This window comes from Epinephelus moara, chromosome 5 (genome assembly GCF_006386435.1).
Source record: "Epinephelus moara isolate mb chromosome 5, YSFRI_EMoa_1.0, whole genome shotgun sequence".
In the NCBI taxonomy this organism is placed as follows: domain Eukaryota; kingdom Metazoa; phylum Chordata; class Actinopteri; order Perciformes; family Serranidae; genus Epinephelus; species Epinephelus moara.
In genome coordinates, this window is record NC_065510.1 from 27,423,491 (window position 1) to 27,446,905 (window position 23,415).

At 41.7% G+C, this 23,415-nt stretch overlaps 1 protein-coding gene across 3 annotated transcripts in view; it reads right to left on the bottom strand.

Annotated features, from left to right (window-relative positions):
- Positions 1 to 23,415, bottom strand: part of tsc2 (TSC complex subunit 2) — a 35,046-nt gene that overhangs the window by 9,150 nt on the left and 2,481 nt on the right. For 2 of the 3 annotated variants that reach the window (XM_050043381.1, XM_050043379.1), the window contains exons 2-30: positions 22,510 to 22,652; positions 22,303 to 22,389; positions 21,915 to 22,025; positions 21,673 to 21,820; positions 21,237 to 21,354; positions 21,085 to 21,133; positions 19,800 to 19,925; positions 19,577 to 19,650; positions 19,338 to 19,464; positions 18,496 to 18,639; positions 18,266 to 18,403; positions 18,056 to 18,159; positions 17,833 to 17,914; positions 17,579 to 17,734; positions 16,514 to 16,633; positions 15,939 to 16,061; positions 15,733 to 15,839; positions 15,409 to 15,574; positions 13,654 to 13,776; positions 13,393 to 13,527; positions 12,969 to 13,158; positions 12,728 to 12,821; positions 12,541 to 12,643; positions 11,125 to 11,219; positions 7,283 to 7,423; positions 2,861 to 3,022; positions 2,572 to 2,730; positions 1,952 to 2,064; positions 919 to 1,161 (exon numbers count right to left, since the gene is read on the bottom strand). In XM_050043381.1, the coding sequence (XP_049899338.1) occupies positions 919 to 1,161; positions 1,952 to 2,064; positions 2,572 to 2,730; positions 2,861 to 3,022; positions 7,283 to 7,423; positions 11,125 to 11,219; positions 12,541 to 12,643; positions 12,728 to 12,821; positions 12,969 to 13,158; positions 13,393 to 13,527; positions 13,654 to 13,776; positions 15,409 to 15,574; positions 15,733 to 15,839; positions 15,939 to 16,061; positions 16,514 to 16,633; positions 17,579 to 17,734; positions 17,833 to 17,914; positions 18,056 to 18,159; positions 18,266 to 18,403; positions 18,496 to 18,639; positions 19,338 to 19,464; positions 19,577 to 19,650; positions 19,800 to 19,925; positions 21,085 to 21,133; positions 21,237 to 21,354; positions 21,673 to 21,820; positions 21,915 to 22,025; positions 22,303 to 22,389; positions 22,510 to 22,644 (3,673 nt within the window). In that variant the 5' untranslated portion in view covers positions 22,645 to 22,652. The remainder of the gene's footprint in view (positions 1 to 918; positions 1,162 to 1,951; positions 2,065 to 2,571; positions 2,731 to 2,860; positions 3,023 to 7,282; positions 7,424 to 11,124; positions 11,220 to 12,540; positions 12,644 to 12,727; positions 12,822 to 12,968; positions 13,159 to 13,392; positions 13,528 to 13,653; positions 13,777 to 15,408; positions 15,575 to 15,732; positions 15,840 to 15,938; positions 16,062 to 16,513; positions 16,634 to 17,578; positions 17,735 to 17,832; positions 17,915 to 18,055; positions 18,160 to 18,265; positions 18,404 to 18,495; positions 18,640 to 19,337; positions 19,465 to 19,576; positions 19,651 to 19,799; positions 19,926 to 21,084; positions 21,134 to 21,236; positions 21,355 to 21,672; positions 21,821 to 21,914; positions 22,026 to 22,302; positions 22,390 to 22,509; positions 22,653 to 23,415) is intronic. The other variant, XM_050043380.1, reaches the window with a different exon arrangement.

A 23,415-nucleotide genomic window follows, 5' to 3' on the forward strand; every position in this document is an offset into this window, starting at 1 on the left:
AAGCACACAGTATGCTTCACAAAATATTTTGGCATATTGTTACTTGCAGTCAATTTGTAGTTAGAAGTATACTGTGTAGGATTTTCCTACAGGACAACGTATAGACTCATACAAAAGTTGTTTCCCTCAATCATCCCTTATGACCCACTAGAAGTGTGTGCTGGTGTGTTCATGTGCAGAGACTCTGCCATCTGCCTGTATTTTCTTATTTCTTTTTATATTTCTTGTTATTTTGCTGTGTTCAGGATGTTAATGGGCTGCAACCTTTGAGCAGTGGTGTGTAGCCTCCAGCCAATAACAGCGCGCAGGTAAGGTGGAGACTTAATACTAAGGTAGTTGCAGCACAGGAAGCAATTAAAATCCCAGACACAGTGCAAAAAAGATGAAAATATAGTGAGGCGAAACACCAAGAGGAAAAAACTTGTTCCAAAACCAGAATGAATCTGGGGTTGGTTTTCACTTTTGTTGGCAAGCACTGAAGGAGAGGATAGGGATGAAGAGCGATGCAATTTGACCCGTTTCCTGTTTGACAGGTGGGTGCCGGGGGTTAGTGTTACGACCCAGGTCATTATTTTTGTACATATGTGTTTGTAATGGTCCTTGGGAGTGGGAAGAGTGGGGAGTCACAGCATGTTATGTCTAGGTTCCCCTAGACCAGGGACACAACATTAGCTTAGGTCGCTTGCTTAAAATGTAACTTTCCTACAATAGTAGCCTACAGTGTGCGTTCAAACAGTGACAGTAAGAGACAGGTCCTACATAGTATATCTCTAACTGGTCTTGTGTTAATATATTTAAGACAATAATAATAAAACCAAATGAAACCAAAATGAACACACAGCTAAACCTTCTCTGAACACAACAACACTCCTGATGTGTTCAGTCATTTGCTGCTCTTGGTAAAAGCAGATTGCTTACCAGACGGTCTCCGTATGAAGATTTCTGCCCAGCCCTGTGTGAGCATAGGGACAAACTCAGCCAGGCTGGGGTTGTCTTTGAGGGGCTGTGGTGCAGACGGGGCAGCAGAGGCGGAGGACGGAGGACCCAAACCATCCAGGGTGGAGGCAGAGGGGGGAGAGAGTGGAGCAGCTAACTCGCCCTCAGAGGGAGACACCAGTGGACTGAGACTCTGAGCAGGACCAGCACGCAGAGCATGGCCACCTTGAATCAGAAGGGATGGTCATCATCATCATCATTTGTCATGTCTTGTCCTAACATTCATCACATAACATGCAGTTTTGAAACAGCGAGCTCACCTTATAAGATATTTAGATTATTTTTTTATAATCATGAAGGCCGACTTTTATAAAACATTGGAAACAGGACAAGGACACAAAATGTACTGTTCAGACCAAGGTAGACTGACAAAGCCAAAAAGACTGAAATCAGTAAAACGCACAGAGGCAGCAAGATCTTATGATTCCTAATGTCATCCACATCCACCTACACAAAATCCAAAGCACACAAAGTACACACAGACATTAACGGGTAGAAGATCACAGCCAAGAAGTCCAATTTTGCATCCCATTTCCCTTTGAACGTATTCCAACCCAATGTGGAATAATAATAAATAATGCCACTGATCTTCAGTGACATGACTTGCATCATGAAAAGACAGGAGAAGAATGAGATGTAGTCAGAGAGGGAGGAGATAACAGGCAGACACAGATAAAAGCATGGCTGCAAATCTGTGGAGGATAAAAGCTACCCGATTACTCCTCATTTCAAGACAGCGGGAACACAAGTCAGTTTGCCTTCCTTTCAAAAGATGTTTAAAAAATGGATTTCTGAAAATAGCACTAACTGCAGACTGGTAGTTTTTGGCTGGTTTCACGTATTTTAAAATTGTCACACAAACATTAGAAAGTTTTCTTCAACACCAAAGTTGTTGTTTGAAATAATAAGAGAGAAGTTGGCGTCTTTTGGTGCCAGGCAGCTGGATATTAATTACCTGACATTGAGCGGACCCGTATGCGTGTGGCTCTGTTGTGCTGCTGGCTCGACTGTGACTCCAGTTTAGCTGGAGCCTCTTTGGTGATCCTGGTGTGGAGTGATGGATCTGACCTGCAGGACCAAGAATGCTATATTACAAAGCAGCTACCAAGACTAAGACCCTGCAGCCATGCTAGCAGCGGTGCTTCAAGATAGATGCTAACTTGAGCCTGGTTACATGCTCACAATTACAATGTAGATGTAATGTTTTCCATGTTCATCATCTTGATTGGCATATGAGCATGCTGATGTTTTCTAATATCACTAAAAGACAAAGTACAGCTGAGGCTGATGGACAGTATGTAGTTTTGCAGGCATTTTTCATCATAAACTAAAGTGTTAGTGAAACTAAAATGTTGATCTGATGATGGTGTGCTAGATGGGAAACCAGGGAATCATGAGAATCAATAAAATTTATCCTCTGGGGGACATGAATATCTATACCAAATTTCATGGCAATCCATCCATTAGTTGTTGAGACATTCCAGTCTTGACCAAAGTGGTCACCTGGCCTACCGACAGACAGACAGTTCTTAAAAAGCCTGATTCATTTTCAGCATGTGTGTGAGCGTGCTTGACCTGGTCATTTCCCCTCCTCCTCCCAGTCGTTCAGCCATATCCAGGCCCAGCAGCGCTTGAGTTCGGACCCCTCCGCTGGTTGTTATGGTCACCAGCTTGTTGCCCACCAGCCAGGTCATACTGCGACCCCCAGCCAAAAGGAACTCTGCGATGGGAGACCTAAGAGGACAGAAGAGGTCAGATTTATGACTGCCACAGCCTCTCACATTTCTTTCTCCCAACAATTAACCATAGTTAAGTGCCACCCCCTTACAAACATACTGGGGGAAAAAAATACGTCCTTGCAAACCTCTTGGGCAGGGCAGAGAAATTAGAGAAGACATATCGTGCCATCATATCCAGACAGGTCTCTGTGAGCTCCAGGTGGACAGTCTTCAACCCCTCGTCTGCCTGAGTCACCGCGTTTTCATCAGCGGAGCCCAGACTGCAGGTGGTGGTCGAGGTATGCATCCTATAGGAGGAACCAGAGACAAGGTTAAACATCAGTGAGGAGGGCAACAGAGGAAGACGGAGGCACACAGGCTCCAGATATGTTTTAACATGTAATCGGTGCACACAGAGACATGCAAGGTCTGATATAAAGACAGTGAGAGAAATGCAGGATGTCACAAAATCACGCAAACACACCAATGTTTGTCTATATCACATGCCACGCAAGCATTTACATTTTCTCAAGCACACCAACACAGACACACACTGGGACCTGGTATGAGCAACCTCGTCACCTGTGATACCCTACTGGTTATTTCCCTATATTTTAATAAGCTCTGTGTAGCAGGCAGAGGGTAACGTGTTGATGCTAAGTAAGCCAGAGGAGTGCAGAGAAACCAGAAGGCAGGAGCTCTGTGAATAAATGTGTTTAATCATGCACTAATGTCTGAGATGCTGCCCAGTCTCTTTATTAGTATTTAATGTAGAGCTGACAGCACCTCTTTGTATCCAAAACAACCATTACTGTGTGCTCTACACACACATTAGGTTAAAAGCACCTTTACAGATATAACATTAGTCTCAATCAGCGCTTGAGAGATACTTCACTTGAAACGAAGGCCATGTTGGCTTGTGCTAAAAAGCAAACGCACGTAAAATGAGCAATTTACAACAACACTCTGAGCTCAGCTGACTGTGTTCATCACTGTGGGGAGTATATAAGGCAGGAGGACTGTTTTCATGCCTCACAGAATCAAAGACAAGTTCAATAAAAGAACAAATACTGAAACAAATTGGGCAGAAAACTATGCAGGAATACAGAAAGATAGCAATCCAAGAGGAACATCTGTCCTTGGTGGATCTATCAAACAGTTTCAGCCTTATTTGTTTCAGATTTGTGACTATCTCCAAGTTACAGAAAACACTGTAACAGAGTTAATATGTTTTAAAAATGTGCACAGGGTAAAAAATTAACTTAATGTGAAAGATTTAAAGGTAGATATTTTTTATACAGCTGTGCAGATTCATTAGTTCTGCCAGAGGGATAAAAAAAAATCTCTCACGCAGACCAAGTCCCAACATGTGAATAACAACTATTCCACACATTTTGTACTTACCATTCTTCTACTGACAATGATTCATTTTTCCCTTCAATGTCTCGTGGACACATACTCCAAACAACATGACCATGAAACGCTCACGACTGAAACAGTGTGCTGTGCTCACTGTTATCTATCATTTATTACATTGCTATCTATTGTGCTTTATTTAACTGAATTTACACAACTCTGATTACAGCTGAATGAAGACATTTCCAAGAATGTCATGTTTTGCTTATTTAATGCAGGTTGAGTGTTGATAGGAATGTGAAGTCATGTTTAGTTGAACATGAGCCCAGCTAAACAAGAAGATTAAAACAAAAAAGAGTTTAGGGTTATTTCTCGATATCATGTAGGGATACGTTTATGAAAACCTTAAAGGGACAGTTCACCAAAAATTAAAAATAATATATATTTTCCTCTAATCTGTAGTGCTTTTTATCTAGATTGTTTTGGTGTTAGCTGCCGAGTGTTTGAGATATTGGCCATTGGGGGTGAAAATCTCCAGGTATCTCACAATTTGATTGATTACGATTTAGAGGGTGACAAATCAATTCTAAAACCATTATCAATGCATCACAATTTTTAATTTCCACAACTTATTTTTCTCACTGTGTGACTATTTGCTACTTTTAAAACATTGCATACTACATTTGTAGTGATCCATAATTAAATAGACAAATACATTTACCTGCATACAGTCTGGCTCATGTCCAGGTCCCTTTTCCCTTTAACCTTATAGCCAAAGTGCTTCCATACCCTAGCTTTTAAACCAGGAAGTGCCAGTCAGATTGACTATCTGCGGTTGCTCACACTAAACCATTGTGGGATATTTTTGCCAGTGTAGTGTGCTGTGTTTGCACACTGTAATATTTCATAAACTTTCAGAAATAATGCTGGAAATAGTATGCATTCACAAACTGTTGAAAAGCAAATGGTCCGCAGCCTTTTTATTTTATAAAGTAAACTAAATCCATCAATGAATTGAGTGTGTGAGTGTGTTAGCCGATCTCATTTGTTTGTGTGCTGGTCGCTGCTCCGCTCCAATTATGTTGATCTCTGGGTGATGGCGTAGGAAGTATTCACAATATACTACACGTTCGCCTCGCAAATATAATTAATTAGACATTACATTAAAAACATGCTTGCAACCGCTGTAGGTCTGTCCCAGAGCATTTGACGATCCAGGGTTTTTTTGTCCATAAAAGTTTGAAAGTTTTGAAAGCCAGAGACTGTGTCTTATCAAGTATCTGTGAGCTTTAAACTCGCCACTTCTATGCACAAGAGAGAGGATAATGTTATCCTGGAGCCTTACAGTGAAAAGTTCCTCTGTGCCGCTGCATTACGTCCGCAGCTGTCTGCACCAAAGAGTTACGTGACAGTCAAGAGTGCTCACTCTGCAGCAAAATCTGGGGAACAAAAGGTCCCAAGAGGTACACTGCACAGCACACTGACTACCAATAAAAAGACTGCAATCTCAGTTGACTAATGAGTCTCCGACACTGACAATTCAAATCTCTGACTTTCAAGGGGCAGCGCTATGCAGGTGCTACACTGCTTTCACGGTTGAGTTCCCCCTCTTTCATTCTATCAATATCACATTATCAACTATTATTATTACAACTATTATTAACATTTAGATATTCCCACCACGACGTATCTAAGAATCAATTATTTCCCCCACCCCTATCAGACGAAGACATGTCCTTCTTCTCTCGAATATAATGGAACTAGATGGCACTCACTTTGTAGTGGTCAAAGTGCCAAACATACAACAGCAATGTCTCTTTCCAGAAACCGTGACCAGTTACTCAAGATAATCCACAGACCTTGTTGCAAGTAGTTTTGTGTCACAATTATTTTCTTTCTACAGAACTACACCCGCCGACTAAAACCCCACACGGAGAGAAGATTGATAGATAGCACTATAGATAAAAGCAAAAATATGTATTTTTGATTTTGGAGTGAACTCTCCCTTGAAGTCTAAAAATGTAAAACATGGTCATGTTGTCTGAGGTAAAACAAGTGTCCACCAGAGGAAAGGCTTCAATCTAACTTGTCACTCAGGTGTTATCATTCAAGAGACACAAACTGTTCGAGAAAATTGTGATTTGCAGCCGTTCAGCAGTTGAAGCAGGTTAATCAGATCCACACTGCAGTTGTTTAGTGTGATTAAGTTCAGTGTTTCACACTGAAATTAAATAAGCAGTTCTTTCAAAAATTAAGGTACTGGGCTTTTGCTGCCATCTGTTGGGCAGGAGGAGTCGGACATATTCAATAGAGTGATGGTGTAGCCACGTCTGACAACTGCAGTGTTAGATCATACATCTGTCAGTCACTTGAGCGAGTCAGCCAAGCAGCGATAAAGCATAAAGGTGTAAAAATAACTCAGGCAGAGTGTTTGTGGGTATATGTGTGTGGTGATATGAATGACTTGAGTCTGTAATCAAACATTTAGAAGTTCACATCAGCCCAGCTAGTCCTAAAGTCCCAGACTAGGAGATTGCCATGGTCATAGCAGCACAGTGTATGTTTGTCAGTGGAGCAAAACGCAAAATAAAAAAATTAAATAAATGTCAAGCAAGCAAAGAAAGCTGTTGTGTTGCTGTTGTCCCTGTCAATGGCCGAGGAAGCAGAAGTGCCCTCCCACCAAGAAAAGGGAGGCAGAGATGTAGGCTGCGGTTGTTGTCAATCAGAATAAGATCCCATCACTTTGGATACACATGCTTTGCACCAGTCCCTCCTGCCATTCATCTGTTGTTAGGCCAATCAAAACCAGTCAGCAATACACCCAGCACAACAAAAAACCAAAGTCAAAGACAAATTAATATTGAATGAACACAAAAGCAAAATCTGTGTTAGAGCAAAATCAAACAGAAAATCATCAAGTGTTTTCTGATGTCTTCTGCAAACACTGCATGCAAAAGCAAATAAAACAAACAAAAACTAAAACAGCAAGTGTATGATTGCAGCCCAAAACAAACCAAAAAGGTCGACACACAAACCTTCCTCCAGCATGCACCACCCGCTCCAGGTGTCCCTGACAACAAACCACTCATCGCCCACCCAACGGACCCGCATGACATGACCCTACATCCCCATCAATCATCCCATGGAGGAAGCAACAAGTGTTTGGGTTGTTGTTGTTTTTTGTTTGGTTACCCAGAAGGCTCTTCTCTAACCTGCGGACCGCATGTTCGGAGACACTGATGCTGCGGGAGCGGAAAGCATCCATGGCTGACAGGTCCCTCAGCTCTTTAACTGGAGAGCTGCTGCTATTGGCTACAGCTGCTGCCGCCTTCGCCACTTTTGCTGCCCGCAGACTGAGCGGTGATGAGAACCCATGGCAAACGGTGAAGGGAACGGGCCCGGGTTGGCGATACGGTGGCGGTGGACATTAAGGGGGTGGGTCATCGTGACGGTGGCATTGGTTTGGGAGTGTAGGGGAAGAGTGTGGTGCATGGAGGTATAACAGGAGACAGCAGGAGTCGTCACCCAAGCACCAGAGCAAAGGGCACACGTCACGCATAGAGGGCGATGGGGAGGGGGGTGAAGGCAGGGTACAGAGGGTAGGGCCACAAAGGTGAAAGGGCAGAGGTCACAGGAGAAGAGAGGGGCCAGGAGCAATGTAGGAAGGATCCAGGATGACACGACCACCCCCCAAAATCACAACCACAACGCAGCGCCCATTCGCAGGAGGCAGGGGAGGGGGGTTGAATGAAGAATTGAAAGAAAAACAAAACAAGGTGAAAATTAACAGCAGTGAACACTATGAATCAGATTACAAGAGAGCGGACTAAGAGGATAAAAAAAAGGGATAAACATCAACTAAAAGAAAAAACAGACAAGCTACAGCAGAGGGTAAAACAGCTTCTGCTTCTCAGAAAAGAAAATACACACAGAAAGTATTCAGGAGAGCAACAAAATAAACATTATTTCACACAGCAGGTACATAGTGAAGCCAAGGACCAGTACAGGAGAAGTAAAGTAGTAGGGATGGACTCAGCACAGGCCTGACATAATGGAATTTAAACAGAAAAAAAAAACATCACATCCAACTGAAAATGAAATGCTGGGTTAAATCTGAGGGTTGGAGCACAGCACATCTGGACTGAATACTCTGAGGAAGCCAATGAAGTACAAGACTCTAATTAATGCATTTATTTTTACCTCAGTAGATTTATAAAGTTATCAGGGCCTTTGGAAACTCCAGATGTAACCTCGAAGTTCCCCATAATCTCATCTATAAAGGATTTCTGTATTTGTGAGAATAGGCTAAATGTTAACTTATTCATATGAAATCTCACATGCAGCACTCCAACCCAACAGTAGGCAATGGACAGCACAAGGACAGATTACTTGAATAATAGCACAACACTGAGAGTGGATTTACATGGAGGATCAGTGGAAACTGATGTTAGCAGAGGCATTATGTAACTATGAAAAGCTGTAACAGTAAGTGTGCTTGATTGCAATGACAGCAAGGGCGTAGGAGTTTTGTTTTGTTTTGTTTTATAAAGAAACCATTATAGGTAGGGCTGTACCGAGTGTCTTTTTTAAAAATTATTTCCACTGAAATTTTCAAATGAAGCTCCGAATGCCTGCTGCCATCATATTCTAAATCATCATCGCCATTAAAAAAATTATAACAAAAATTCCCCAAACAAAATCCTTAATTTGAATCAAGTGATTTGTCGAATTAAGTGAGTTGATCTTTTAATTAATTTGACTTTCTGTAGTAGATATAACTCATTATTTTTGTCAACATAAATATAAGTAGGAAGCAGGCTAATCCAATGAGGGCATAAAAAAAACAATGAAATAATCGCACCCTTCAGCAATAGCAATAAAATAAATCAGAACATCCCAAATTATTTTTTTTCTACATCTTTCAACAATTGCTATTTTGAAAGTAATGACATCTCCATGGAGCGCTGAGAGGCAAGCGACCGCATATACATAATGATTTTTTTTATCTGTAACACCAAGTTATTTACTATAACAGTGTAATAGATCTTTTGTTATTGTGGTTAAATAAAAGTAACTTATGGTGCCATTAGGATGCTGCTAGGGCGCCCCGTTAATACAGGTATGTGTCTCCCTTTGTAAAGAAAGCGGGAGAGCAAACTGTTTTTTGACTGCTGTGAAAATGTTTTTAAAAGGCAAAAGGCCAACAAATATGAATTAAAGCCGATTATTTTGACTGATAAAAACATGTTGTGATTTTTGGAAATAATTATAACTATCTACTGACTTTTGGTTACTGGAAATGACTGGATCACACAAGTCGGAAACAATCCTACATAGGGACCCAAGGAATTCTGCAATAGTATATTACTGATAATATTAGGCAATAATAGCCTATTCTTTATCTTCAGCTGTGCAGAAATACTGTTTTCAAACAGAATGAAGAGACGTGCAAAAAAAAAGAAAATCAAATCAAATGTTTAAAATTTACAATGATGATGATGAATAATTCAAATGTCACTAATATTAGTGAAGCCTCAAACTATGTGGTACAGCCCTAACTATAGGTATGGGATCCAAACAAGATTAAGAGGACTTGGGAAAAAAGACGTATACAAAGCGGTTGCGCCCACTATTCCCTATAACGTGTAATTATACAATGGAGGAGGAAAAGGGATTCGATAAAAAACTTTCCGCTGGGCAAAAAAGCCAAAAACAAAAAGATAAAAGGGAGAGCAGTGTAATAAATTCTTTCGGTAACGGTGCATCCAGAGAGTGTAGTGTTGTCTTAAATAATACTGGGTACAGTTTATAGTTATTTGGGGTCTTTTAAATGTGCACTATGATGCACTGTGGAAGAATTGGTTTAACGAGGAGACTACATTTTTTAAAGTGAAAATAGACAAGTTGTTTTGCTTTAACTTACCATTATGGTGTAAATGTTGACTGTATAATGTAATGTAATAAAGAATAATGACACCATCTGCATTCAGATTGGTTCTCTACAAGCCTCGCTTTCACTATGCAATTCAATCTGCCATTGAATCATTCTCCACTTCAAAACAGTTTTCGTGTGGAAAAAAGCGCATCTACATTAGTGTCTTCTCACAGGGGCCTCTGTCCGCAGTGAAACACTACAACAGTAGATTCTCCTCTCAGTTGAAGAAAAAACTGCATCACAGCAAACATCCCAGTTAGTCTGCTGAGTCTAAGCTTGTTAAAAGCGTGTTCAGTCCCGTCCTTCTCTCTGGCATCACCTACACTGTGTTGTAACGTTTTTATCATAGGTTGTTAGGGGGATAAAGACAAGGACAACTGACACACATTTACAATATGTACAGATGACAATGACGCCTTGCTGAGGAAAGCTTCCTTACACCTCTGTGTGAAAGACCAAGTGTGTATTTCTCTTTGTGTACATGTACAGGCTGTATTTACTATGGTCATAACAGTCAGATGGGGGATGTGACAACAGGTGAAAGAAAACCAGATAGTTCTTCCCCCATACTATCACTATGAGTATGAATTTATATGCTACAGGTGGTGGACACAATAACACAAACATCTGGACAATATAATACAATCCCCTACAACAACACACACACAAATACATAAGATTCAATTACTACCACAGGGACCAACCTTCCACAGGGATAAATCAACCCTCTCTGAGTACCAACTAAAAAATACTATCAACTGTATTGCTATTGCCTTAGATTACATCATAGCATACAGGCGTTCATGTTATTTTGTCCACCCCTGTATTTCATTAACATGAGATGTGAATTTTTAATTAAAAAATAAAAATATGGCAGAAAAAGAACACACTTTAAAATAAAAAAACATAGACAATAAATAAAATGAACTAAAGATCACCATGGCAACCTGAGAGGAGTCACTGTAACCATCACTCCACAGTACCAGTCATGCCGAGTCCCTTTGTTACCTTGGCAACCCCACCTCTCTAATACAACAATGGCCACATGGGCTGTGTGTGTTGCTGCTGGTTTGTACGTCAGCACTTGCAGGTGTGGGTTTGTGTGCGTATATGATTTACCTCTTGGGCCTTTCATTGAGGCTGGTGCTTCGGGCACGAAATGAACTTTGCTCATGGCCATCATCGAATGGCAGCAGGGCGTTGGATCGCAAACCCTGAAGACAAAGACAAAAGTTGTGAAGGTAAAGATATAGAGATGCAAAATTAAAAAGAAAAAAACTAAAAATAGTTTCAAAAGATTAAAGATAAAGCTTATACAATCCAAAATGTTTTATCATTATATAAACCAGATTCACTGTTATGGTGTGACGTCACACATCTGCAGTGCTCTATCCAAAGCTTTGTGTTTTAGGAGACTTTAAAGGAATAGTTTGACTTTTTGGGAAATATACTTATTCGCTTACCTGCCAAAAGTTAGATGAGATGATTGACACCACTCTAATGTCTGTCCGTTAAATATAAAGCTACAGCCAGGAGAGCACTGCACAGCAACACTGGGGTGAAACAGTCTGAGTATGTCCAAAACTAACCTACCAGCACCTCTAAAGCTCACTTCCTGCCTCATAGCTTGTTTGTTTAAATCGCAGAAAGACTGAAGTATAAAATGGTTTTTATTGCGGGTTTAAGTGCCAGATTTCTTAGCGAGGCAGAGGAACTTATCAGACTCTCTCTGGTGGTTGCCTGGCAACATCTTATTCACAAGACTCAAGGGCCCAGGCTTTATCCAAAGCTAAAATAACCGCCTGCTGTCTGTCGCTTCATATTCAACACACAGAGACAGTATAGACTCTTATCTAACGCTCGGCAAGAAAACAAATTAGCATATATCCCAAAATGCTGAACTATTCCTTAAAAAAACAATGTGTAGGATTTATCATCTAGTGGTGAGGCTGCAGACTGCAACCACCTAAACTACTGTGGTCTGTAAGTGACGTAAAAAAGTGTAAGGCCCTCTCTAGAGCCAGTGTTGAATATGGCGGTGCAACATGGTGGAAGAGGACCGCTCCCTATGTAGATATGAAGGACTCATTCTAAACTAACAAAAAAAAACAATGATTATTGGTTTCAGGGAATTATACACTAATGAAAACAAAGTTACCAATATTATATTCCATTTCTGCCAGTGGATCACCTTAGGTCCTACATACTGCTCCTTTAAAGGTATTATCTGATGACTGCATGCCAAATGTTTCTAATGAATTGAAAGCTGCTGGAGTCCTTCCTTTAAAGGATTGGGAGAGAAGGTTGCCGTATATAAAAGAAAATATTTGCTCAAATGTGAAATTTTCTTTCACAAATGCGTAAGCACAAGGATGATCTGAGAGCACAGTGGTGAAATTGATTTCCATGTGGGAGTTATGCTCTTGTGCTTTCAGTCAGTATTGTATTGTTTCTCCTCTCTGATGTTTTATTTCGAAATGAAAATTCCAACTTATAAATAAGTCAATAAAGGTAGTGAGACAAACCGGCACACACCTTTGTGATGTACTGAACGAAGTCCTTACGAAAGGGGAGTCTGCAGCGAATAAACCACATGGCGATCACATGGTGGGCAAGGGACACGATATACTGGTTGAACCTGATGGGAATGGAAGAAACAAACAGGTCATAGTGTGTCTGTGCATTTGAGAAGACACTTGTTTGTGTGTACATGAGCACTTACTTGGAGGGATTAGTGTAGGGTAGAGAGATGGCAAACACGCTGACATACTGCTCAGCTACAAAGTTGGCATAGAGATGGGGCAGGCGCACCAGAGCTATGACACAGAACAGAAGAAATACATCAGACAAATACTTTCTTCACAGAAAAACTTGATGTGACTAACTGGCCCTGAACACTTAACAAGGGTAAAGAAACTTTTTTAAGAACTGAAGAAGTTTTCAAAAAAGCTTTTGTTGCTCACTGGAGAGGAACTCGAGCATAGGAGACGCCATGGCAACAGTTGCAGAGATGTGGGTGAGCTTGACGATAAGAGCGGGGAGGAGCTTGATCATGATGTCAGGCATCTCCACCGTGCACATTGTAAGAGCCACCACACACTGTTTGGCACAGCGGTAAATGAGGCCGGTCTCGAGGCACTGAACCAGTTCTCTCTGTAGAGGGGAAAGGAAATTAACTAATGACATACCAGCATGGAAACAATTGCCCCCATGCACGTGTGTGGAGAGGCTGGTAAATCTGTGTCGTATACAGACACCAGCCATAAATGGATGTTGTTGCCCAAATGTTGCTCTTCTGGCAGTCAGCAAACCCAACATGAGAGCTTCCAAGAAACCTGCTGATGATGTCAACCATTTCATTCAGACTTTACAGTCTTTCATTTGCACCTGTCTCGACTGCTCCAGGTAGTTATGGTAGGAGGTGATCGCTGTGAGGACAGGAACCACCGCCAGCTGGACATCCGTGCGAGAAAACCCCTCCGGGGTCTTCTTCAAGCGCTCAGAGATCATCCGATCTGTAACCTACAAGCACACAGACAAAGAACTGAGCAACGTATAGTGACATTTGGTCACGTGTTCGCAAGCAAATTCACATGTGTACAGACATGCAAGTATAGATTTGCATTCACGTGTCTTTATTTGCACTACCATGCAGCAGAGTGTAGAGCAGAGCTGATCCAAGCTGCATGGTGACGTGAGCAGCAGCACTTTGTACTGCAGAGTCCACGGCAGCTTGTCGAGAACCAGCTTCAGCACCTTCCAATCTGTCTCCTACAAAAGAAAAATAAACTGTGTCTTATTTCTTTTAAGACATAAGGGAAATCCCTGTAATCATTGAGTGTTTCTGTGTACTGTGTAAAGTCATTTGCTACGAAGGGGGATAAAACCTGGAGCGTTAGCGATACTCAGTTATTTATTCTACAAGATACAGCAGACAAACAGCAGCCAATGAATTGCAAGCATGTCCAAGTGGCAACCTCTGAAAAATTAAGCCAACGTGCAGGCGCCAAGAACTGCAGTTCCTTGAATGGCCTCTTGGGGTTGGCACCAAGAGCAAGTCAATTTTCATTGACCCCCATGTTAAAACACCAAACTTTACAGTAGCAATAAACATGTTTACAGCCTGGTAGAAAAATGTTTTTGGCCTGTATCGCTAATTTCAACAATCATGACAATTGTACGAAGGTGAATTTTCATACAACTCACAAATTCAAGTTTTTTTAAGGTTTGTAGTTACACCTACATAAGGGCAGTGCTGTTTTGAGTGACAGGTTGGTGCCAACTGTTGAGAAGTCGCAACCGCGCCAACATAAGTTAGGTAATGTAACCGTGGCATAACCCCATATTCACAGTGTGTCGTAGCTGTCGTGTGTACAGCGTATGGTTGTACTAAAAGGCCCTTTAAGGAGATGGATATTCAGTTTTTCCAAAAAGTACGTTTTATTGTTATCATTTTAAAGCCTGTTTTCCCTACAAAAAAATGGCATTAGATTTATCACAGTTAACCATAGCTGTAAATGCACCATACTACCCAACTAGCAGTTAGCGTAAGTCCAAATATTGTCTCTTCTGACTCCAAAAATCAAATATGGCGACAGCCATATTGGTGGCATCAGCCATCTTTTACAGAGTGGTCTGCTGGGGCAGCAGTATCTCGGCTGCAGATAGGAAGAGACTGGACAAGCTGATCAAGAAGGCCAGCTCTGTCCTGGGATGTTCTCTGGACTTTGTGCAGGTGGTGGGAGAAAGGAGGATGACAGCCAAGCTGTCATCTCTGAGGACTAATGACTCCCATCCTCTGCAGGAGGAGATAAAAGCTCTGGAGAGCTCCTTCAGTGATAGACTGATTTACCCAAAGTGTGTGAAGGAACGCTATCGCAGGTCCTTCCTGCCTGCTGCTGTCAGGCTACATAACCAGCACTGCTCACAGTAAACTGCACCATGGACACTTTAGGGACACTATGGACACCATAATAAGCATAACTGTCCCCCATGTTGTTGTTGTTTATTTGCACATACAATATTCACTTTGCACTAAATATGTTCACTTTAATCCATTGCTCACTTTTTATTCACTGCTCATTATTATTATTATTATTTATTGCTGTTTCTTGTATTTTTGTACTCTTTTTGCATGCCTAGTTTGTTTTAAGTTTTTAAATTTTGAAATCTTTAATCTGACCTTTTCCCCTTGACTGCTGTAACACTGGAATTTCTCAGTTGTGGGATCAATAAAGGTGTATCTTATCTCTTATTATCTTAGCCAAAATGCCAAACTTTAGGGCTTCATAACAAAAGTCCTCAAACCAATGGATGAAGTAAAGGTGGCTACGTCGATCATATTATATACAATCTATGCGCATGTCACTTATCTGTAAGTTGAATACAATATTTTGCACATACCATCTTGAGGCACTGCAGGAGGACACTGAAGGCCGGTGCGTAGGGCAGGTAGGCTGAACGTATTGAGGCGGTCGAAGCAGGAGGAGCAGCGGCTGGAGCTGGGCTGCCAGCAGGAGGAGATGTTGACCCTGCAGGCTTCTTTTCAGCGACTCGCTTCTCTGGCTCTCTGAAACAACAAAGGAAACAATTAACAGTCCTGTTAGTATTTAGTTGTCTGGATTATAATGTGCAAAACAGATGCAGATAAGAGCTGTGGGAAAAAAATGGTGTGTGTGTGTGTGTGTGTGTGTGTGTGTGTGTGTGTGTGTGTGCGAGCGTCTTCACCCTGTGTCACAGTAGCAGTAAGGGCTGAACCTCATGGCCCCATCTTTATTGGGGACTCCAAGACGGTGAAGGGAGTCTGCCCGCATCATCAGGAAGAAGTCAAACACCTGAGGGAGAATCAAAGTTTGAAGAAAAAGAAGTTAATATGCATGTACAACAGAAATGGAGAGAGAGTAACATGCACAGAAAAAATGAGCCCCTCCTACCTGCAGTCTAATACTGGAAGCGATTGCTGAGCAGTATTTGTTCTTGTAGTGAAGCTGCAGGTGGCTGATAAGCAACTCATACACACGACTAGCGTGACTGGCTGGTAGGCTGTAAAGTTTACTCTGCCAGGAGAGAAATAGATGGAGGTTAATCACAACGTTCATTATATTCCTCCCAGATTCACAAAACACCTCATTTTTTCCAACTGGAAAAAAAACCTTTCAGTGCCATCTGTTTTATCATTTAGGGTTAAAGAATAAAACTCGAAAGAGGTTGACAGTTATCAGTAGCTACGATATTTATTCTCTTTGATGTTTACAAGCATTATTGATATAAAGATACCTTAAACGACATCAGATAGCTACCAGGCAGACTGCATTAATATCTGGAAACAAGCTTATCTAAAATCACTGAAATATTTTTTTCTTCTTTCTGCTGGCAGATTTAAGAAGTCTGTAAAGATCAAAACAAATGCATTTTGTAAAAGATAAGAACCGTATTGAGTATTCAAATTTCAAATGCTTTTTAGGTGTAACCTCCTAACACCAATTTTGATCGGTCCTCATGTGTGTACCTGCAGGATTTCCAGCAGGCCCAGTATAGCAGTCCGGACGTCTTCCATAGGAGACTCTGCTGTGGGGTCTCTCTCAGAAACCTCCAGGGGCCCTGAACACACTAGAGAGCGACTGGCCACCTACACAGACAAAAAACACTTGAACGATCTTATCATGGCTGGAAGGGACAGAATGTGGATTAAAGAGAGACAACATTAGGGCTGTCAACAAATATTCTAAATTCGAATTTAAATTCGAATTTGGAAAAAAAAATGGACCTTCGAATGTGAAAATTAATATTCGATTGTGGAGAGAAAAAAAACACCACCGCAGCTGTCCTCTTCGCGAGTGGCCTTTGGCCTGGGCCGCTGCACTGAACACACTGCATAAACGCCAGGGCCGCACCGCCCGCGCAAGTGCTGTGAAGCGCAGCGCACTGAAATTCTCGCACTAGCCGGAGCACTTCAGTTCACATCAGACGCGCATTTCTCCACGCTGGTCGACAAGCGGTTCTGCTCCCAGCTGTTGTCTCCGTCACCCGGCTTGACACATTCGCTCGGGGCTCGCGCAGAAAATAGACCAGACACCGAAACGATCGCTGCAGGGTGCGAGCCGGCCACGGAGCTGCGCGTGTGGATGACACAACCGGTTAACATGGGCGCCGAAAGGAAACTGGCTTCGCTTCTCGGCGCTTCGAGGCTCTTCGCAGCTCTTCCGTGGGCGGTGTGGCCACAGGTCAGAGAGGGGGGGCGAGCAAGAGGTCTGCGGTCGTTTATAACGTAATGTTATAGATAATTGTTTTATGTGTTTGTTTATATGTTTTCAAAGACGTTTATGTTGAAATAAAAATACCTACAAGTAGCTATGTTTCCTTGTATTAATACAAGTATGTTTCCTTGTATTAGTTTGCCCTCTTGTGGACATAATACGAAAAAAAAAAAAAATCAAATGGTTCGAACCTATGAGTTATTTTTAGAAGGAATATTCAAACAATTTTGACAGCCCTAGACAACATGAACAGCTGTGTGTGTGTGTGTGTGTGTGTGTGTGTGTGTGTGTGTGTGTGTGTGTGTGTTTGTGTGTACCCGCTCAATGATGTCCAGCAGGCTGGTGAAGTGGTGTGTGTTGCAGCCCTCAGCAAGGTCCACCAGTAGCTGGGTGGCCTGTTTTCGGACGGCCAGGTCCCGGTCTTCAGCTATCCCACTAAGCTGGGGGATCACCACCATTTCAATCAGCTCATCCTGGAACAGGTCAAAGAACAAAATAAGAGAAAGAGTTTTACTATGTTGAATTTTATGAATTATTCATCTGAAATGTTGATGTGTGTGAGCATACAGACCTCGTAAAGCTGTCTGTTGGTACTGAGAACGAAGGACAGGATATGAAGCACTTTGATCCTTATAACACTGCGGGTCTCATTCCTTTCAGAGAGATGGTAAGATAACACGAGAGAAAAAGGAAAGGTTATAGTACAGCAGAGATGTAAGACAATGATGGTTAACTAAAAGACACAGAAATAAAATACCAAAATATCATCACCATCATCTTTGTGTGTGTCCTACCTGAAGAATTTCTCCATGAGGCGGTGAAGGCTCTGAATCCAGCCATCCTTGGCTGGCTGGATAGACTGAGCTCTGTATGAGATGAGGGTCAGCACTGATGCATCCTGTCACACACACAAGATCATGATTAGAAAAGTAGCAGCAGTATGTTAGAGGACCAAGTGAGAACACAGGATGACACCAAAGGGATGGAAACTCAAAACGACTAACAGGTCTCTTGTCAGCACATTTTTCCACCAGACTGAAAAACTTCTCCGTGGAGCCATGGTAACCATTCTGCTCATACAGCTCCTCTACTGTGGTTAACAGCTCATACACGATGGCCTTCAGCTCTGCACTGCCTATAGTCTGTGAAGACAGATGAGACGGACGACTTAGTCTAGGAACAAAACTGCATTTTAATCTGTATGTGTGCACATGTGCAGTATGTATGAGTGTACCTGGATCTGCTGCAGCAGTCGCTCTATGATTCCAAGCAGGATGTCCCAGGTGACCACCTGCAGCTCTTTGCCATACTTTTTTATCAATCTGGTGATGGAGAGGACGATCTCGTAGGACACCACTTCATTGGCACATGACATGGCCTGCATGGTAGAGGTCAGACAGCAACAGTTATCACATCTAATGTATTACATTCATAGTGTGGTCTTGTTTTTTAAGACTACCTACTATTTAGTCATTTTTCGTGTATCATTCAATCATTATTGTTCAATCTCAGCTCTTCTATAAATGCTCAGAGCTCGGGACAGCACAACAAATGATAAAGTCACACCGGATACTGCTTGACAGAAAATACGTAGTATGACTAACACTAAGAACACAAAGGGATATGCAGCCCATGCAAAACGCTCTTGTACTTGGCACAGCAGCATGCATGTAAATACATGTGTTTAATAGCACAAAGTGACAGAGTGATCTTTGGACAGAAAGAGAGACTACTCTGTTCTGAAAACTGCCGTTTTTCTTTGACAATTTTAGATGGAAAACAATTAAACAATAAGTGCGCCCACAGAAAGTTAATCTGCAACAACTTTTAAATCACATTTCAAGACAAAAATTATTTGCTCCAACTATTAATATCTGCTGGGGTGTTTTTTATAATGATGTTAGGATTAAGATCAAAAAAAGGTTTTTTTTTAATGTGTCACCTTGGGCTTTGAGAAATTAGGTAATGGATGGATGGATTATTTTGGCCACGATAAAATACTCAGACATTAAATTTTACTATCAGCACATGCGACTGGGAAAGAAGGCATATACTGTATGTGTATGTGTGTATTACCTTGTAAAAAGACGGAAGAACCAGTGTAGGTGTGTTCTTCAGGGCTGGAAGTCTGTGCGCACCCCACAGTGCCATCCCAACAAAGAATACTGCTCCTCTTAACAAAGGTGCATCCTCCATGTACACACTAGTGGAAGTTGTAGGTAATTAGAGAGACACACATATCAGGGGAACCATACTTCATCACAATAATATATGATGTGCCTTAAGCTCAGAAATACACTTAAACTGCATAATACCTCTCCTCCATTATGCGGCACATGGTGTAAATGGCACTGTGGCCAAGGTGAGTCCCCAACACCTTCCTCATTAACTGCAGAGGCACAGAGCAGCACAACAAGGTGGAACAACAGAGGAGAGGTCATCAGAGGAGGTGGTTATGAATAGCGCCCTTTCACACCAGAGGCTTCAGATGCAAGAAAAAGTTTGAGTGTGTAAATATGTGTATGGGTGTTCTCTTACCTTCCAGCAGGATTCACAAAACTCCTTGACGTTGACAGTACGACACAGTGTGATGATGAAGACAGTGAGAGAGTCTGAGGGCAGGCAGTTATAACAAACCACAGCATCCAGTACCTGTAGTGCCACCTGGACACATCATACACACAGAACACACACAGAAGTAGTACATCAGCATTCATCGTATGCAAGGCTGCAGTCCAAACTCAACTGAGGCTAATGTTGAATACAAACCAGCTTTGTTAATTTTTCACACAGTGCTTTGAAGAAGAAACAATATGAAGGTAAAACAACTCTGAGGTTCATAAATTCAACAGCAGTAGTGGTACATTTCACTAAAGTGAAGTAATGATGATGATTTGATAAGCATTGTTTGTTAACAATAAAACCATTATCGAAGACATAGTTCATTACAAACCTTTTACGCCAGACTGCCACTTGATTGTTTAAAACTAGGCCTCACACACTCAACTTCACAAAAAAAAACACTGATGTTTTTCTATTTTCCTGTTATACTGTATTTATGTAGTTGTAAAATGCAGGTTCCGGTGTTCATACGTCTAAGTCTAATCAGCACTTTATGAGTCTGTTGGTATCACTTCAATACATCTGCAAGCTTCACAAAGGAAAACCGTTGTCTGATCTAAGGAATTTCGAACCCACCGTGTTTCAAAACCTGCAGACAACTGGTGAGTTTAGTATGTTACTACATATAAACAGTCCAGGCCCACAAATAGGCACTCTGCTAATATTTGAGAATTGGTAAAGACTTTGATAAACAAGTTGTCATCCCTGCATGCTTCAGTTTGCTATGGTGACATGGTGCTTTGAAATACACATTGTGCAAAGACCATATTCATGCGACCACACAATTTAAGTAGACTTAAATGTGTGATTTTGGGTTCTTCATCATTTATTCCAAAATCAATGTTTTATTTTTCCCAATAGTGACAAGAATAACTATTAACCCTTTTTTACATTTACCTGATTTACTGTAGATAAAGACAGATTTTGCACATTTGATGAACATTTGGAACAAAGTTCTTCTCACATTATTTGATGAACTTATGAGCCTTCGAACCTCTGACTGTCTTCATTGGCTCAGTAATGTGTAACAGTAACATCTGAGCAGGGACGGACAGCATGTACTGCTGAATGCTAACGAGCTGTTTGAACAAAGAATGTGTTGACTGTTTTTCGTTTGACAATAGAAAACAAGTTAAACTGCAGTTATGGCTGCATCAGTTTAACATAAATCTAAAAGTACAATGAAGGGAAAAAAGCCCACCTCAATATCTGTTGAGGATGTTGTTCTGTTGCACAGGAGACAGATTTTTCTGCAGAGAGCACAAGAGAGAAGGCAAAAATAAAATGCATGTGGTCATTTTCCACAAAAAATACAAACATAAGTGTGTATGTCTGTCTGTATCTCTGACTTACTGGACCATGATGGAGACATTTTGGTCCAGGTAGCAGCTGTTGAACTTCACCAGATTTACAAGTACATGGAGAAAATCGGAGGTGAGACCGATGTCCATCCACAGGAGGACAAAACGTGCTGGATGAAGAGGAGAAAACAGAGCAAGAACAGAAAACAGTATTACCAGTGGATGCCTTAACAAGTTACATTTACAAACATCACAGCTGTGTTGTTGTTCAGTTTAGCTTAAACAAGTAAAACAAACTTGTGCACAACCTGACTCGACCCATCTTTCTCACATTGTTTGCAAGTCCATTTAAAGTCTTTATTCTGTGTTTTATATCTAGTATCCTAATACTAACATTTCAACTCATAACCAAAGAGGAGTATGTTGGTTAACCAGACAGTGACCCAGACTAACTTTTAAAGTGCTCTAATATTTTTTAAAAGTTTTACCTATGTCCTCCTCCAGGTAAGTGATGTCCTTCCCGTTCTCAGTTAAGGCCTTGAAGACTTCCAGCCTATCAGAGAGGTCCTCGTTGCATGGTTGGTAGTCTCTGATCATCTTGAAAAAGTAGGCTCTGAGAGGGCCGAGCCGCTCGCCCTTCACATAAACGGTAAGCATGACTTCATTAAATGACAAGAAAGAATTACATTCACATTTGGTATTTGCATGTTTGTGTATTGTTTCTGCATACCTGTCCCTGTATAATGGCCCTCAGCAGCTGCAGGACAGCATGTCTGGCCTCAGGTGGCTGCTCTGGAGTCAGCATGTCCTCCACAGCTTTCCATACAGCCTCCACCGCATGCTAAAACAACACATGCACAGATTTTTTTTTTTAATATATTTTTTGGGGCTTTTTAGCCTTTAATGGATAGGACAGACAAGCATGAAAGGGGGCGAGAGAGAGGGAGTGACATGCAGCAAAGGGCCACAGGCTGGAGTCGAACCTGGGCCGCTGCAGCAACAGCCTTGTACATGGGGCGCCTGCTCTACCACTAAGCCACTGGCGCCCCACATGCACAGATTTTAACAAACACAGAGCATAACATGTATCAAAACTGTCTCATCTAAGGCAGACTCACCTCCTCAAATTTTTTTGTTTTGGCAAGATCACAGACATGGTTCATCATGCGAACACGGTTGCTTAAACCGCAGTCTGGATGAAGCTCCTGAAAAACATCACGGGAAAGAGTAAAGACCGTGAAACTAAGCAAAACATGATGGGAGCAAAATCAAAAGCATGGCAAGTGTGTATGAACATGCACAGGTGCTCTGTCTCTTGTGCACACCCTGATGATGTCAGTGGTAATGATGAACTCTGATGGTCTGGTTTCACTCTGTTTGCTCGGTGGCCGCGGGGGTCCCAGCCCAAAGATCCCCTTCACCTTGTCCTTGAGACTCTCCTTGCTTGGTTGTTTATTCATGGCCCAACCTATAAGAGTGACAGATAACACAGGCTAGGATTGACAGCTGCCTAAAATAGTAACACACATGTAAGACATTTTTGCACACGCATAATTATTACAATGCAAAAGCCAACCCCTGTGGGCTGTCGTAAACTGGGCTTTAAATCCGTGGGGACATTTTTCGGACTAGTGAGGCTTCTGGATTATGAGCCATTGAAACAATAGCACAAGGGTCAAAGGGCGTGCAAAGCCATATATAACGTTAGCTCAATTACCAGCTATTGCTAGTAGTAATGTTGAAAAGGAGGTGTGGGTGCGGCGGGGAGAGGAGTCAGGAGTGGTGCTGTCGCGATGTGGAGGAACAATGCTTCCAACACACTTAATACATCTCACCGGGGTATATGGTAATGTTGCCAGACGGTATTTTCGCTGGCGGTAACGTTACCTGCACCACCTCCCCTCACCCAACCCGACCAAGAGTTAACGTTAGCTACTTCACTAGCTCTCCTAGTTTTTTTCAATCTCATCAATTAAACATGTGAACTCACGAAAATTCAAAACATGAGCGATTCCAACAACTATTTCCTTATTGAACAGAGAAAAACTGCCATACGCCTTCTAAATTTAAATTCATTTCCATCCCTGAACTGAGATTAATGTTAGCTTAATTGCTTTGCTAACTCATGGTAAAATACTTAATTAAAACTGGACAGAAACTAAATATAACTCACCAAAACGGTCCTACTTCCTCTTAGTAGCCTTTTAGTTAGTTAGTCAACTGTTCAAATA